The following is a 12,491-nucleotide window of genomic DNA, read 5'->3' as shown; positions in this document are numbered from 1 at the left end:
ATTTTGTAGTTTGTATTATTCATTGTTTAGATTATACGCCCAACTAACACCTTAATGCAATAAGTTTATTTTCTGAGTCGAAATCATGTCAAAGTTAAGTATTAAATCGTCATATGGTGAAGATTGTAGTTCTAACGTCAGTCCCACCAAAAACTTCAGTTAATAAGGGAGGGGTGGGAGAGGAGGAAGTAGAATTTTCTTGTAACGTGCATGTTATATTGTTTTAATATTATATTATATTTTATATCAGATTTTCATGTTATACTGTTTTAATTTGAAGTATTTTTTTAAAACTACTATAATATTCCTTTTCCCTGAATTAAATGAAAAATACATTTAGAGACGATTCAAAGACAGATTTGCTCTCTGAAGAATCTTAAGTGAATTATTTTCAAAACTACTCGAAAATTTAGTTTTTAACTTAAAATGTCATTAAGCGTTATTCAGAAGACATTTTTTGCCGAACCGTTTACAGATATTAATTTAGGCTTTAAAGCATCGTACAATGAGTTTCAAATAAAGATTAAATAGAAAAGACCAAATCACATATTTTAATTGAAATATTGAAAATTCAAGTGTACGAAAAAATTTACTTATATACTCGTTCAAAATTATATACTTCACTTTGAGGTTAAGCATTGTCCACGTCTCAAGAAAATAAGAAATCTACGAAATATACTAAGTCAAATGTCATACAAAAAAAAGTATATAATTTGTAAGCAGAATATAACTGTAACTTTTTTTTACGCACTTGAATATGTAATTGTTGATTAAAAATGGCTTGTTTGGTGTTTTGGATTTTGTCTTTCCATATACACGGAGAAAAAATATCGCACAATGATATCGCAAAACCTCTATATTGCAAGAAAGAGCAATATGATAACGTGAAAGCAGGACCCGGACATTTGTAGGATATTATAATGCACTAATATCACAGAAAAAATTTAGTTTAATTTGTTTGCTGTCGTCTGCCAGGGCGTCCTTATCAGCAATAGGAAGAAGGGAAAGTATGAGTGAATTCGATCTATAAATCTGGACACCAGATTTAAAACAATCAAAGAAAAAAGTTAAAATTTACTGCAGGTGATACTTACAACGGTTAAACATTTAACATATTTCGCCGAAAGTTTCACAGAGTTTACGAGAATAATTCTGATCTCGTCTATTGCGTCACGCTGAAGTGCGGAAATTTCCGTAAAACATGTAGAATTAGCAATAGATAACACGAAAAAATTTGTTTACTGATATGTTTGCTCCGAAATAAATTAGACTATCGTAGTAGTAGATGAATAAAAACTTACTCAATACTATTTAGCAAAAGCGTAGAAAGTAACTGACAGATGGGAATCCCCATTTCTCTCCAATTTAATTAAGTTAAACGACGCAGGATAGCGCTGGCGTCGTAATTGTCGCTGCACCTCGAATAAAAATAGAGCGATTATAAGGCGAAAGATTATCCAGGATGGATTAAAAATCGGAAATTATCTTCGATTCATGCCAAGTTTATCTGGCAAGGTTAATTTTTGTTCCGGTGAATCTTTCAACTGAAATCGATGTAAACCTTATCTTTAATTTTTCCTGTGATCGCTTGTTCACTACTCGAACCCTCGCGAGATCAGAAATGAAGAAATAGAATGTGATAGCTTAATAAAATTAAATTCTTGCGTTATAGATTGCACAATTAAGCGGTATATAATGTAAAAACTTGCAATGTACGATATCACGATTTTGCGCTATTATAATGCGATAATTAAGATATATAGCGCAAGAATTACGGTATATATTGTAATTCATGCGATATAGTTTTCTTAGTGCACATTTACTTTATTATTCTTTTGTCACAAAATAGCAAGAAGATAAGGTTCAACCTGAAACTGAAGCATACATTTGTAACTTTTTTACATATTTGAAATATGTAATTTTGTATTAAAAATGATTTATGTGGTATTTCCTATTTTATCGTTCACTGTGATCCTTCTTTTATTACTGAAAAGATTTTTAATTATTACTATTTGTGGGAGTTATTGCCAGTTATTATTTTAGAAGTGTACAAATTATTGTTAACTTTAACCTGGGTAAAACTTCTGTTTTAATGAAACTCTCACGAACTGTGCAATATTTATTGTAGAGAATATTTTTAGAAACACAATAAGCCGTGACATTGATAAATTATAGGTATTAAATTATAAGTGTTATCTACAAGAAATAAAAATGGCAAACATTAACTAAGCTCTTTTATGTGTACGATGAACAATTAAATATTTAACTAATATGAAAATTCAATACTTACTACAAAATTGATTTTTGAATATTTTTTAAACTCATTGTATAATGCTTTGAACTTGAAATTAATTTCTGAAGACGATTTGGAAAAAAATGTCTTCTAAATCACGTTTAAAATAAAAAAGTAAATTTTAGAGTTGTTTTAAATTAATTGACTAAAGATTCTTCAGAGAACAAATGGATCTTAAAATCTTCATTAAATATAATTTTCGTTTTATTTAGAGAAAATAAATATTAAAGTAGTTATGAAAAAAACACTTCAAGGGAAACCAACATAGCACGGAAACATTCTATAAAATATAAATATAATATAATATTAAAACAATATAACATGCACGTCACAAGAAAATAAGAAATGTTTTAACTCGAATGCCGTACTCGATGCTCCTGTCCGGCAGACCCCGCCCACTGCCGTGCAACCAATCAAAGCAATCTACCGGGCACCAACCCAGCGCTCGACACCGGACATCTATACTCTGCCATTAAAATAATACTCCCGGAGAATTATTTTAGCTGGCTAGTACTTACCACTTTTTATTCTGAAGTTAGCGAAGTAAAAGAATACTAACGATGGCTTTGAAACAAAACGATTTGATACTACAGGTATAACAGGTTTTTACAGTGAATGCTGTACATGTCATGATGCTGTTAAATTTGTATTAGTATCATACGTTCCTGGTAACGTAATTGTTAATGTTTTTTGTTTCAATTACTGGTGCAGATATTTCAATGTCTATGTCACTTTCGCTATCATTGTCTGCATTAAAAAAAAAACCTAAAATAGCCATACCTCCTGGTGCTAAACCCTGGCCCCTAGAATACCTCACCCGCATTTGCAAATGAAGCAAGTACCTGTTTTTTATTTTTAACTTAAAAAATTACTTTTTTGGTTCAATATACAATTTATGTCTAAGTTGGATGCATAAAACCTATTTTTGCAGATTACTTAATGCTTCATGCTAATCAGTCAATAATTGACCGAAGTATCTAGTAAAGGTAGAAAAATCGATTTTCAGTGATACATTGTCGTGCTTTTAGGTGTTTGTGATTCACAAGTGCAAATCTCAATATCCCTATGTCATTCTGGCTATAAGTACTTTAATTTGAAAAGCATGCTAATCGATTTTATCAGAAGTTACAGTGGAATATAGAGATACAAAAAAATTACAAACACATAAGTCTTCTTTCTCTTGTGGGTAATGAGACCGTTTAATCTACGAGGTGTCGGGTTAACAAAAAGGGTGTGGATAGATATATAGAAAAAAAGAATAATAAATATGTATGAATCAGACGTTCTTGGCTCGTGTGATAATTAAAGCTCGTAATATGTAAATTTAGATGGCAGCGATTGAATATATAATAAAAATAGGCGAAATGAGCTATCGTATAACTGTCGTTACCAGCGTATATAAAATTATAGTTATTAAATCTCAAATTAGTTTGATTAAATTTGAATTCGAAATGAAAGTCAATGAATCAGTAGTAATCGTCATGGGACTACTTGTATTCGTTGGTTGATTAGTAGATTATCTAGGTTTAGTTCCAGGATTCCCTGTAGAGCTTTGTTATAATCCTAGTATTAATTTAATCACTATTTGTCGTCCTATACTTTCTAGAATCATTAGCAGTTATCTTGGTTATTATTTTACTGTTATTTTATTTTAAATAATATTTATTATAATTATATCGATAAACGTATAAACGTAAAAAGTATACTTAAGTAATTTTTTTATTTGTTTCAATTTTTTAATTCGCCTAAGGAATAAGGTAAAGAGTAAGATATCATAATCGGATAAAAAAATGCAGAGTGGCCTCAAATATAATACGCAGGTTCAGCGTGTGGATGTGAAGCTAACAAACAGCAATGATTCTTTGGTACACAACGTTTTTTGCTAGTCAATTAAACTCAATTTATTATATAGAAAAATCATTTTTATCATTTACTGAAAAAGACATAACTACTTCTATAATAATAAACTATAAGTAATACTATTTAAATAATTAATTATAATAGTTTTACAAATAATCAAAAACTTTATTATTATTTTCTTGTGTGAATTAACTTTACTGAACCCTTTTTTCGCTTCTCTGGATTTGAAACATTTAAAGTGTCATATTTGAATGCTTCTCAGTGATTATATTTCTTACACTACTCGTGATTCTATAGCTTGAAGCATTAAATTAGCATCTAATTAAAAATTTCAACTACGACGCGCAATATTAGCTGATGTATATTTATGTACACGATTTCTAAATGATACAGCATTTTAAGTTGCCAGCAATAAAAGCCGAGCAATTGCGTTTGAATCTAATTACATTAGATTTTTCATTTTTTGTTGAACAAATTAATACAACTTACGTTTATTCACGAGTAGGAGTCCAGTTGAAGAACCAGTGAGCGACAAATTTTCAAAGAGAAAAATCAGTTTGAATGTAAATATTAGAAGGCTATTTTTATTTTATCAATCTTGATAACAATGGCAATGATTATTTTGTATAAGTGTAGCTATAAAATAAGGCTTATCGTAATGGGAAAGAGTTAGATCAAAATCCACCGACAACACTTCTTTAGCTGAAAAGGTTATATTTTCCCCCCATCTGATAAATTATTCGTAGGCTTTTTTATGTTATAAAGAATATTTCATGCGAATTTTGTTCTCACCATATCTGGACTATATTTTAATATATTTTTAAGAAACCGTGTATGTGTAAATACATAGTTACGGAAAGTAAATGCTAACTACACATATAGCCAATACAAGAAAATTAAACATAAATATTTTCTTATACAATTTTCTATTTTTATGTGTTTTATGTTTTATATTTTAATAAAAAAAAATATTTTTTCAGTTTGCTTTTACAACAAACTACACTATTTCTACATATTAACAGCTCTGGTAAAGTTGCTTGAAAATGCAAGTTAAAAAAATTACGGTAAAGCATGATCTACTAGCTTTAACACTTGTGTGTACTTATTATTAGATTTGATTACTGAATTCAATAGTAATTTAATTTTCGAGTGGATGATTTTAAATGCAATTAAAGTAATAAGTGATGAAAGTTCTAGTTTAGCAGATACTCGAGTTTTTCTGAGTGAGACTTAAAACTATTATTTTCAAAAAATAAATAAAATTAACTATAAATTGAAAAATAAACTTCTGTAAGTAAAAACTCAATATATATCAATGACGCATAAAATTTTGAACTTTATTACAATTCACATTGAACTATGATAAAAAATATATTTAATCTTTATAATACCAATTTTTCATACGATTATTAAAAAAATGTTAATGTTTTTTTTTCAGTATGAATTTTTTTCTTGGAAGAAGTAATTCTAATGTTAACTCAAAATTTATTTAAATTGCTTTGAATTTAATTGAAATTCCTAAAAAAATTGTATTCTTATGAAACGTTTCTTTCACTTTTATTTTTTGTCGGTCGTTTCAACCCGACGACTACTATCGTTGTAAAAGACAATTTTCTATTTACTCAAAGAATCTGAATTCTTTCTTCTTTCTTGCGGAAATTAAAGACGCAAAAAGTAATATTTTTCGATATCCTGGAAGAACAGAACCTCTTCGACATTGCTATCAAGATTGAGATTGTAAATATTCGATTCCAGGATACGTTTTCTGGCTCACTAAAGTTTTATTTTCTAGAAATCACTTGAATATGCCATCATAAATGTTTTGTTTTGAAGAAGTTTTATGATCTAATATTATATACGTTAAGATTTACATAATATAGAATGTATTTTGAATGGAAATAATGATAACATTTGCTTGAACATATTTGATACAAACGATTTTATTATGTACATATACCAATTTATTTGAATTAATCGTTGAAAATACTTCCTGGGCTCTAAATAAATCTCATTATTAAAAACAAATATATACTATATTTAAGTTAAATTAATTGAAGTCAATTAATTAACGCATAAAAACCCATTTGGGCTAAGCAACTTCAATTTAATGCTTAAAACTAGAAATATAATAAAGGTCTTCTAAAGAAAATATACCAAGTTATGAAAATATATATTCGCTCTAAAGAAAGCACTTCGGCTTTTGCGAGAGAAATGAATGGAGTGAATGAATAAGTGCAATATTTCACTTTTATTTTTTTTTTAAAGCATATAAATCTAGCTAACAAAAATATGAACTTGCCTCCTTGCAGCTGAGGTGCTTCGAGTTCAACGTAAAAGAGGGCATCTTTCTCGTACGAGTCTTCCTCGATAATAGTCAAGGGAATCGTCTTTCTGTAAATAAGAAATGAAAATTATCTTACTGTTTTGTTTTCAGTTCTCACAAATGGTACATTTATCAATTTAATTATTCATAGTATATTATTGACAGAAGAAATCAATTTCCAGTTATGCAATGTGGAGTGTATTGATAATAATTGAACCTATTTCCATAAAAATTATTATCATGAGGGCTGAAGCTCTGAAAATAGAAATAGAAATTGATACGAATAAATTTTAGTTTTCATTAATAATACAATAATTGGTAATAAATGCAGAATTTTCTAAGGAAAATGGAAATATTTAAAAAATAAATCAAAGTGTTCAAAGCTTTGCCTTAATTTTCTCTGAACTGATGTGTGTCTCGAAAAACTACAGTCTGAAAGTTCAAGCCACTTTTCAACACGCAGGCTGTATTGCACGACATGAAAATTGAGTCACGGAAAATTTGTGTGTCGGGTGTTAGGGAAAGAGATTTAATATCTCTGCAGACTTCCTGAAGCTGCGCCAAGGCTTAGATTTGCAATCGACAAGCAATTTTCCACCTCATCTAACATCTCATCGGTTTCGCACAAGTACGTACCTCATTCCAGGAAAGAGGCAAATTTGTACCTGTCCAGGAGCAGAGGCAAGAACCAGTGAACTTATTCAGGTTGAGTAACAAGCATGTATCAATGCAAGAATTAAATGTAGTTTACCGATTTTAAGTTGGTAGCACTACAAATTAAGGGCAGAAAAGTTACTTTTATCGAAAATGAGTTTCTTGCATTTTTGAAATCCATGGGAATGTGGTGCCATCTAATGGGAACACATGTTAATTAAACGTTCGAGGGTCATCGTAGCGAAAAGTTTTCATCTATTTTACTTTTATTAAACGTGCCTAAAAGTGAATGAAGCTGTCAACCACGAGTGGGCCTGTGACTTTTTCAGTGAGTACTTGTTTCTCGTTCAATTCAGAAACAAACTGCATTCAAAACCTTATTCAACATACTTTTACGAATAAATCAAGCTATAATTCATTGCGTTTTCATATGGAGTTACCGCCTTTAATTGTTCCGCTACCGTGGAAGTACTCCCTTCTCAGACTTTGAAAAATCGTAGCTTCCAGACTTTTTCATGTAGAGGCATGAAATTCATACAGGGCATGTATGTGCACTAGAACTACGTATAAAAAACTAGAACATTCTTTGTTGCTTTAAATAACAAAATTCGAACGTTTTTTCGTCGCCGTGCACGGAGAAAAATACATCACACAATGATATTGTAAAACCTTCTTATTGAAATAAGGCGCAAAATGATAAAAGGTAAAAGCAGGTCCCGGAGCTTTGTACGATATTATAATGCATTAACATCGCTTGGCCACTACTCGAACCCTCGTATATATAATATTATAAAATGATAATATAATATAAAATTTTGCAATGTACGATATCACGATTTTACGCTATTATAATGCGATAATTACGATATATAGCGTAGAAATTATGGTATATATTGCAATTCATGCGATATCGTTTTCTCCGTGTGTAAAATTTAGAAAATGGTGCTTACTCCCTTTCGTTTTTCCGCTCTTTAAAAATGTGCAAAAATCACCTGATAAATAAGATAACTAATATAAATTGCATCAGGTATTTTCTAATAATGTATTAAATCATTATGAAAGTAACGGTACTCTAAAGGTATTATCTATTTATTAGTTTTTTTGCATTTCCAGGATTACTAGTAAAATACTTAGCACCCCTAGAATCTCTATTATATCTAAAAGCTATAGTAAAGATCCTAGAATTCTTAAAGTAACTAGTATGTACTGTCTTTGGAATTCGTAGTGTCCCTATGAATTAAACACCTATCACTCCAAATAATACTAGTAAATCTAGTAGTAATCGAAGGTTTGCTATCAATCTTCTTGCACTCCTAACATCACTAGTATAAATGCATTCTAGGTGGTACTCGTATTTTTATTAGTAATGCCCCAAGCACCACTGAAAACAGCCCTAATTCTCCCAATACTCTTCGGGCTACTATTATTGCTAGCAATAATGCTCCTATTATTTCAAAGACAACTAGGAAATGTCCTAGCACTCTCTCCATCACTAGTAATGGTTGCAACGTTGTTCAAGCCAGTTTTAAAGATACTCGTGTTATTAAAATAGCTATTAAAATTTCTTGCATTCCTGAGTTGAATTTGAAGGATTCTGGTATTCCGAGGATTGCTAATATATAGGTTCTTGAACATAACCAGAATCACTAGTAAATATTCTAGCATCGATGTCTCCTTGTATTACTGGGAAATATACTCCTAGGAATTCTAATAATTCTCCTATTGCTCTTAAGGCTACTGTGAATAGTCCTAATATCTTTAAGTACTGCATGCACTGGTAATAATACTTTTAGTGCTTCGGGAATCACTTAAAAAAGTCCTAACACACCCAAGGTCACTATTAATGGCCCTGGTACTCCTAAAATAAAGATAGTAATGGTTCTATAGTATTTTTAGGGTCCCCTTTTAAAGGCCACAGTACTCCTAAAATCACAAGTAAAGATATAAGCACTTTCCATCATTATAGTCACGGGCATAGCTGCCAGAGTTTTAGTAAATATTACAGAATACCTACGGTCACTAGAGAAGTTTCCAGCACTAAGTATTGCTAGGAAAGGTCTTATAACTCCTAGGATCACTCGTAACAACATTAGCACTAGTTTAGCGCTTAGTTACTAGCAAGCCTCCTAGTGTTCCCAGGAATACCAGTATGTATAGTGTTCAGCGTTCGTATTGTATGAATATTAACTTTCCTAGTATGAATAAAATTGCTGGTATTGATGGGGTTTTGAGGGTACTGATTACAGGTATTCATGATATAGCGCTTCCAGTACTCACAGGGTCATTAGAGACTTTTCTTGATACTAGTAGCACCATATGAATGTTTTTGGAGGTTATCACAACAAATAAAAATGACTCTTGTGTAAAATTTCCTAACACACGCATTTATTAAATGTGACAGAATAGAACATCATGGGGTATTGTCTTAATCTTGAAGATGGATCAAAGTGAGTGGCAGCAGAGTGATGATTATTTGACTAAAATTATCCAGGTTTAATATCAAAATGACTTAACACTTACACGCAAATATTGGATTTGTTTTTGGAGTTCATATTAATATTAAATGGAAGATTGAATTGAGTTGCAACGTTTCTGATATCTTTTGATTTAATACACTAATAGAAATTAATTGGCGCTACAAGAATATTCATGACTAAATTCATTATATTTTATTGCTGGAATAGATACAGCCATACATGATGTTTGTTTTGACTATCCGATTCTTGTAGCTTATGAAGACAGACGCGCAGGCGCGAGCGAGCCACGCTTGTGGAAAGCAAAACAAAGTCAGTCGGGTAAGTCAGTCATACAGAGTGTATTGATAAACGAAGAAATTTTAAAGATAGCTCGCTTAGATAAATGTTTAATAGAGTTACACATTTCATATAATATCAATACGTATATTACAGTTTTGTACCACAAATATGTATAAGTTGTATTTACAATATTTCAGTAAGTGCATTTCGTACTCTTTATGATTAAAGTACACGTGATACATTATGAATGTACTCATAATTTTCTAACCTAAGATCGTATGGTTAAATTAATGACACTATTTTTATCAGTGTACTGTAAGAATATTTTTCCATTTAACTACATTTTTTTAAACTACTGTTAAAGTTTCATTACAGAGTAAATTTAATAAAAAATAAATAAAACATACAATGGGAAATAGATACATGTATTTTGTTTTATTAGCAAATAGTGAAGGCTATGATTAAAGTAATGTCAACTTCAGAGTTTGAACGTAGAGTTAAGCGTTGCTGAAGAGCGTAACTCTTCGAGTAATGTAATGTATTTCTTGTCTGACTTTAAAGCAACTCTTACGTCCTTTCCTTAGAGACTATACGTCATGTTGTACGATATGTGGTTTTTTCTTCTCTTTCCTTGTTTCGAAAACACATCCTATATCATAGGAATGCATTATCTAGATACAAAATTGACAGTATGAAATAAATAATCTGACCATTTTCAACAACTATGAGTAACTTTAATGCACTAAAAAAAATTTGGTTTATTCAACGAAAATTTTGTTGGATCAAACAAATAAATACATTGCTACATGGTCAATCAAACGTTTGGTTGATTCAAACTTTTTTTTTGGTTAATAAAGTTTGGTTTATTACAATAAATATTTTGGTTGATCGAACCAACTATTTTGGTTTATCCAATGAAATATGTTAGTTGATTCAAACAAATATTTTGCTTGAATCAACAACCGTCGTATCAACGGTCGTGCAAAATGTATGAAAAGAGCCCTTCCATATTAATTAAAACTTTTGATAAGCATCACTTGCAGCATCAGAAAACCGAACTTTCGCCCAATCTGACAGAATGGAATTTTCCATACATTTGTTTGGGGTTCTTTAATCAATTATGAATTTCTAGGTTAGATTTAACCAAATCATTTTTCAATAAATGATATACTCCGCTAAACACATTTATTTGGTTAAATCAATTAAACATGCCCAAATAAATAATTACTTTGCATTAGCCAAATTAATTGATTGAATTTTCTAAATGAACCAAAGGTTCATTTGATCTGACCAAAATTTTTAGTTTCGACAAACAAAGTAGGTTGAACAAACTGTTTTATTGAATCAACTAAATCTTTTCTCTGAGTGTGTTCTTATATACAATACAATTAAACGCGTATAAAAAAGTCATAAATAAAAGTGATTGATTTATTTGAAAGTTTAAATTTTCGTAAATTTGGAATGTACTTTTTGACTTCCTTATAAAGAAATTTGACATAAGTTTATCCTTTAGCAGAAGTTCCGCAAAAATTCCGTTACTCAGTTTACTGCATAAATTTTGCAGAATGATACATTTTTTTTAGTTCTGATTTTTTTAAACAGAACAAGATGTCTGAAATTTTGAAGCATAGAAAATGGGAGAGAAACAGTTTAATCTCCTGAAATTTATCGTAAATAAGTGGTGCATTTTGCAAGAGAAATCGGGTGGTACTGAAGCATACGGCTTGCTATAAATATTGACGTACACTGCCCTGGAAATTTAATATGAGTCTAGAGTTATCACATAAATCTTCTAACTTTTGATACTAGAGGTGCTGCCCTTTAATTTTTTCCTATTAAAAAAACTGATGTGAAAGTAATTTCTAGTACGTCTGCATAATGTCGACAACAATCAGGAAAACTCACGAGCAATGAGAATCTGCACTTTGAGTATTACTGAATGATTTCCGAAAACTTTGTAGAATTTCGGTTTGACTTTGATTTGAAGGATCTGTGTAAAATTTCATCATTTTTGAAAATAAATTTTAGATTATTTTAGGAACCGTTGTAGCTTTAAAACAAATAGGTAATATTCGGAAACTTGATTAAAAAGGCATTCAAAAATGACGTTAAAGATGATAAAGGATTTTCATGTTTACCCCAAACAATTGTTCAAATTTTTCTTAATAAAAAATTAAGTTTTAAATATTTATTAAACTACACCTGATGCCAAGAAACGGAGGTTAGATTCGTGTTTAGCATTTTAAAATATTTCGAAATTGATATTTCGCATCCCGCAAAAACGCAAGTCCTATTTGTTGACCAGTGAGATCAGACAATTTTAATAGTTAAAGATTGCGAAGTGTTTTCTCGCAAGATTTCCAAGGTTAACGAATTTTGAAAATATTTAAAATGTATTTAAAATCTTAAAAGCTTCAAAAAAGTCTATTTAGCATTGAAAGAAACAAAATGAACATTTTTTCAAATGTAAATTTAATTTGCTATGTCCGAAATTTTTGAATTCGTGAAAAATGGAAGATCATGAATAACAGTGAATTAAAAAATTTACATTACAGATTGTTAAAATACGGAAAAGTTAAAAATTAGAGAATAGAAGAGAAATCTC

The 12,491-nt window shown here is 30.1% G+C and overlaps 1 protein-coding gene across 3 annotated transcripts in view; it reads right to left on the bottom strand.

Annotated features, from left to right (window-relative positions):
• The window catches only part of LOC117172535 (sodium/calcium exchanger 3), a 404,663-nt gene that overhangs the window by 252,054 nt on the left and 140,118 nt on the right, over positions 1-12,491 (bottom strand). For all 3 annotated transcript variants that reach the window (XM_033360570.1, XM_033360571.1, XM_033360572.1), the window contains exon 3: positions 6,453-6,544. In XM_033360570.1, the coding sequence (XP_033216461.1) occupies positions 6,453-6,544 (92 nt within the window). The remainder of the gene's footprint in view (positions 1-6,452; positions 6,545-12,491) is intronic.

Source organism: Belonocnema kinseyi, chromosome 5 (assembly GCF_010883055.1).
Source record: "Belonocnema kinseyi isolate 2016_QV_RU_SX_M_011 chromosome 5, B_treatae_v1, whole genome shotgun sequence".
In the NCBI taxonomy this organism is placed as follows: Eukaryota; Metazoa; Arthropoda; class Insecta; order Hymenoptera; family Cynipidae; genus Belonocnema; species Belonocnema kinseyi.
Note: the sequence above shows the minus strand (reverse complement) of the source record. Positions and strands in the feature narration are given on the sequence as shown.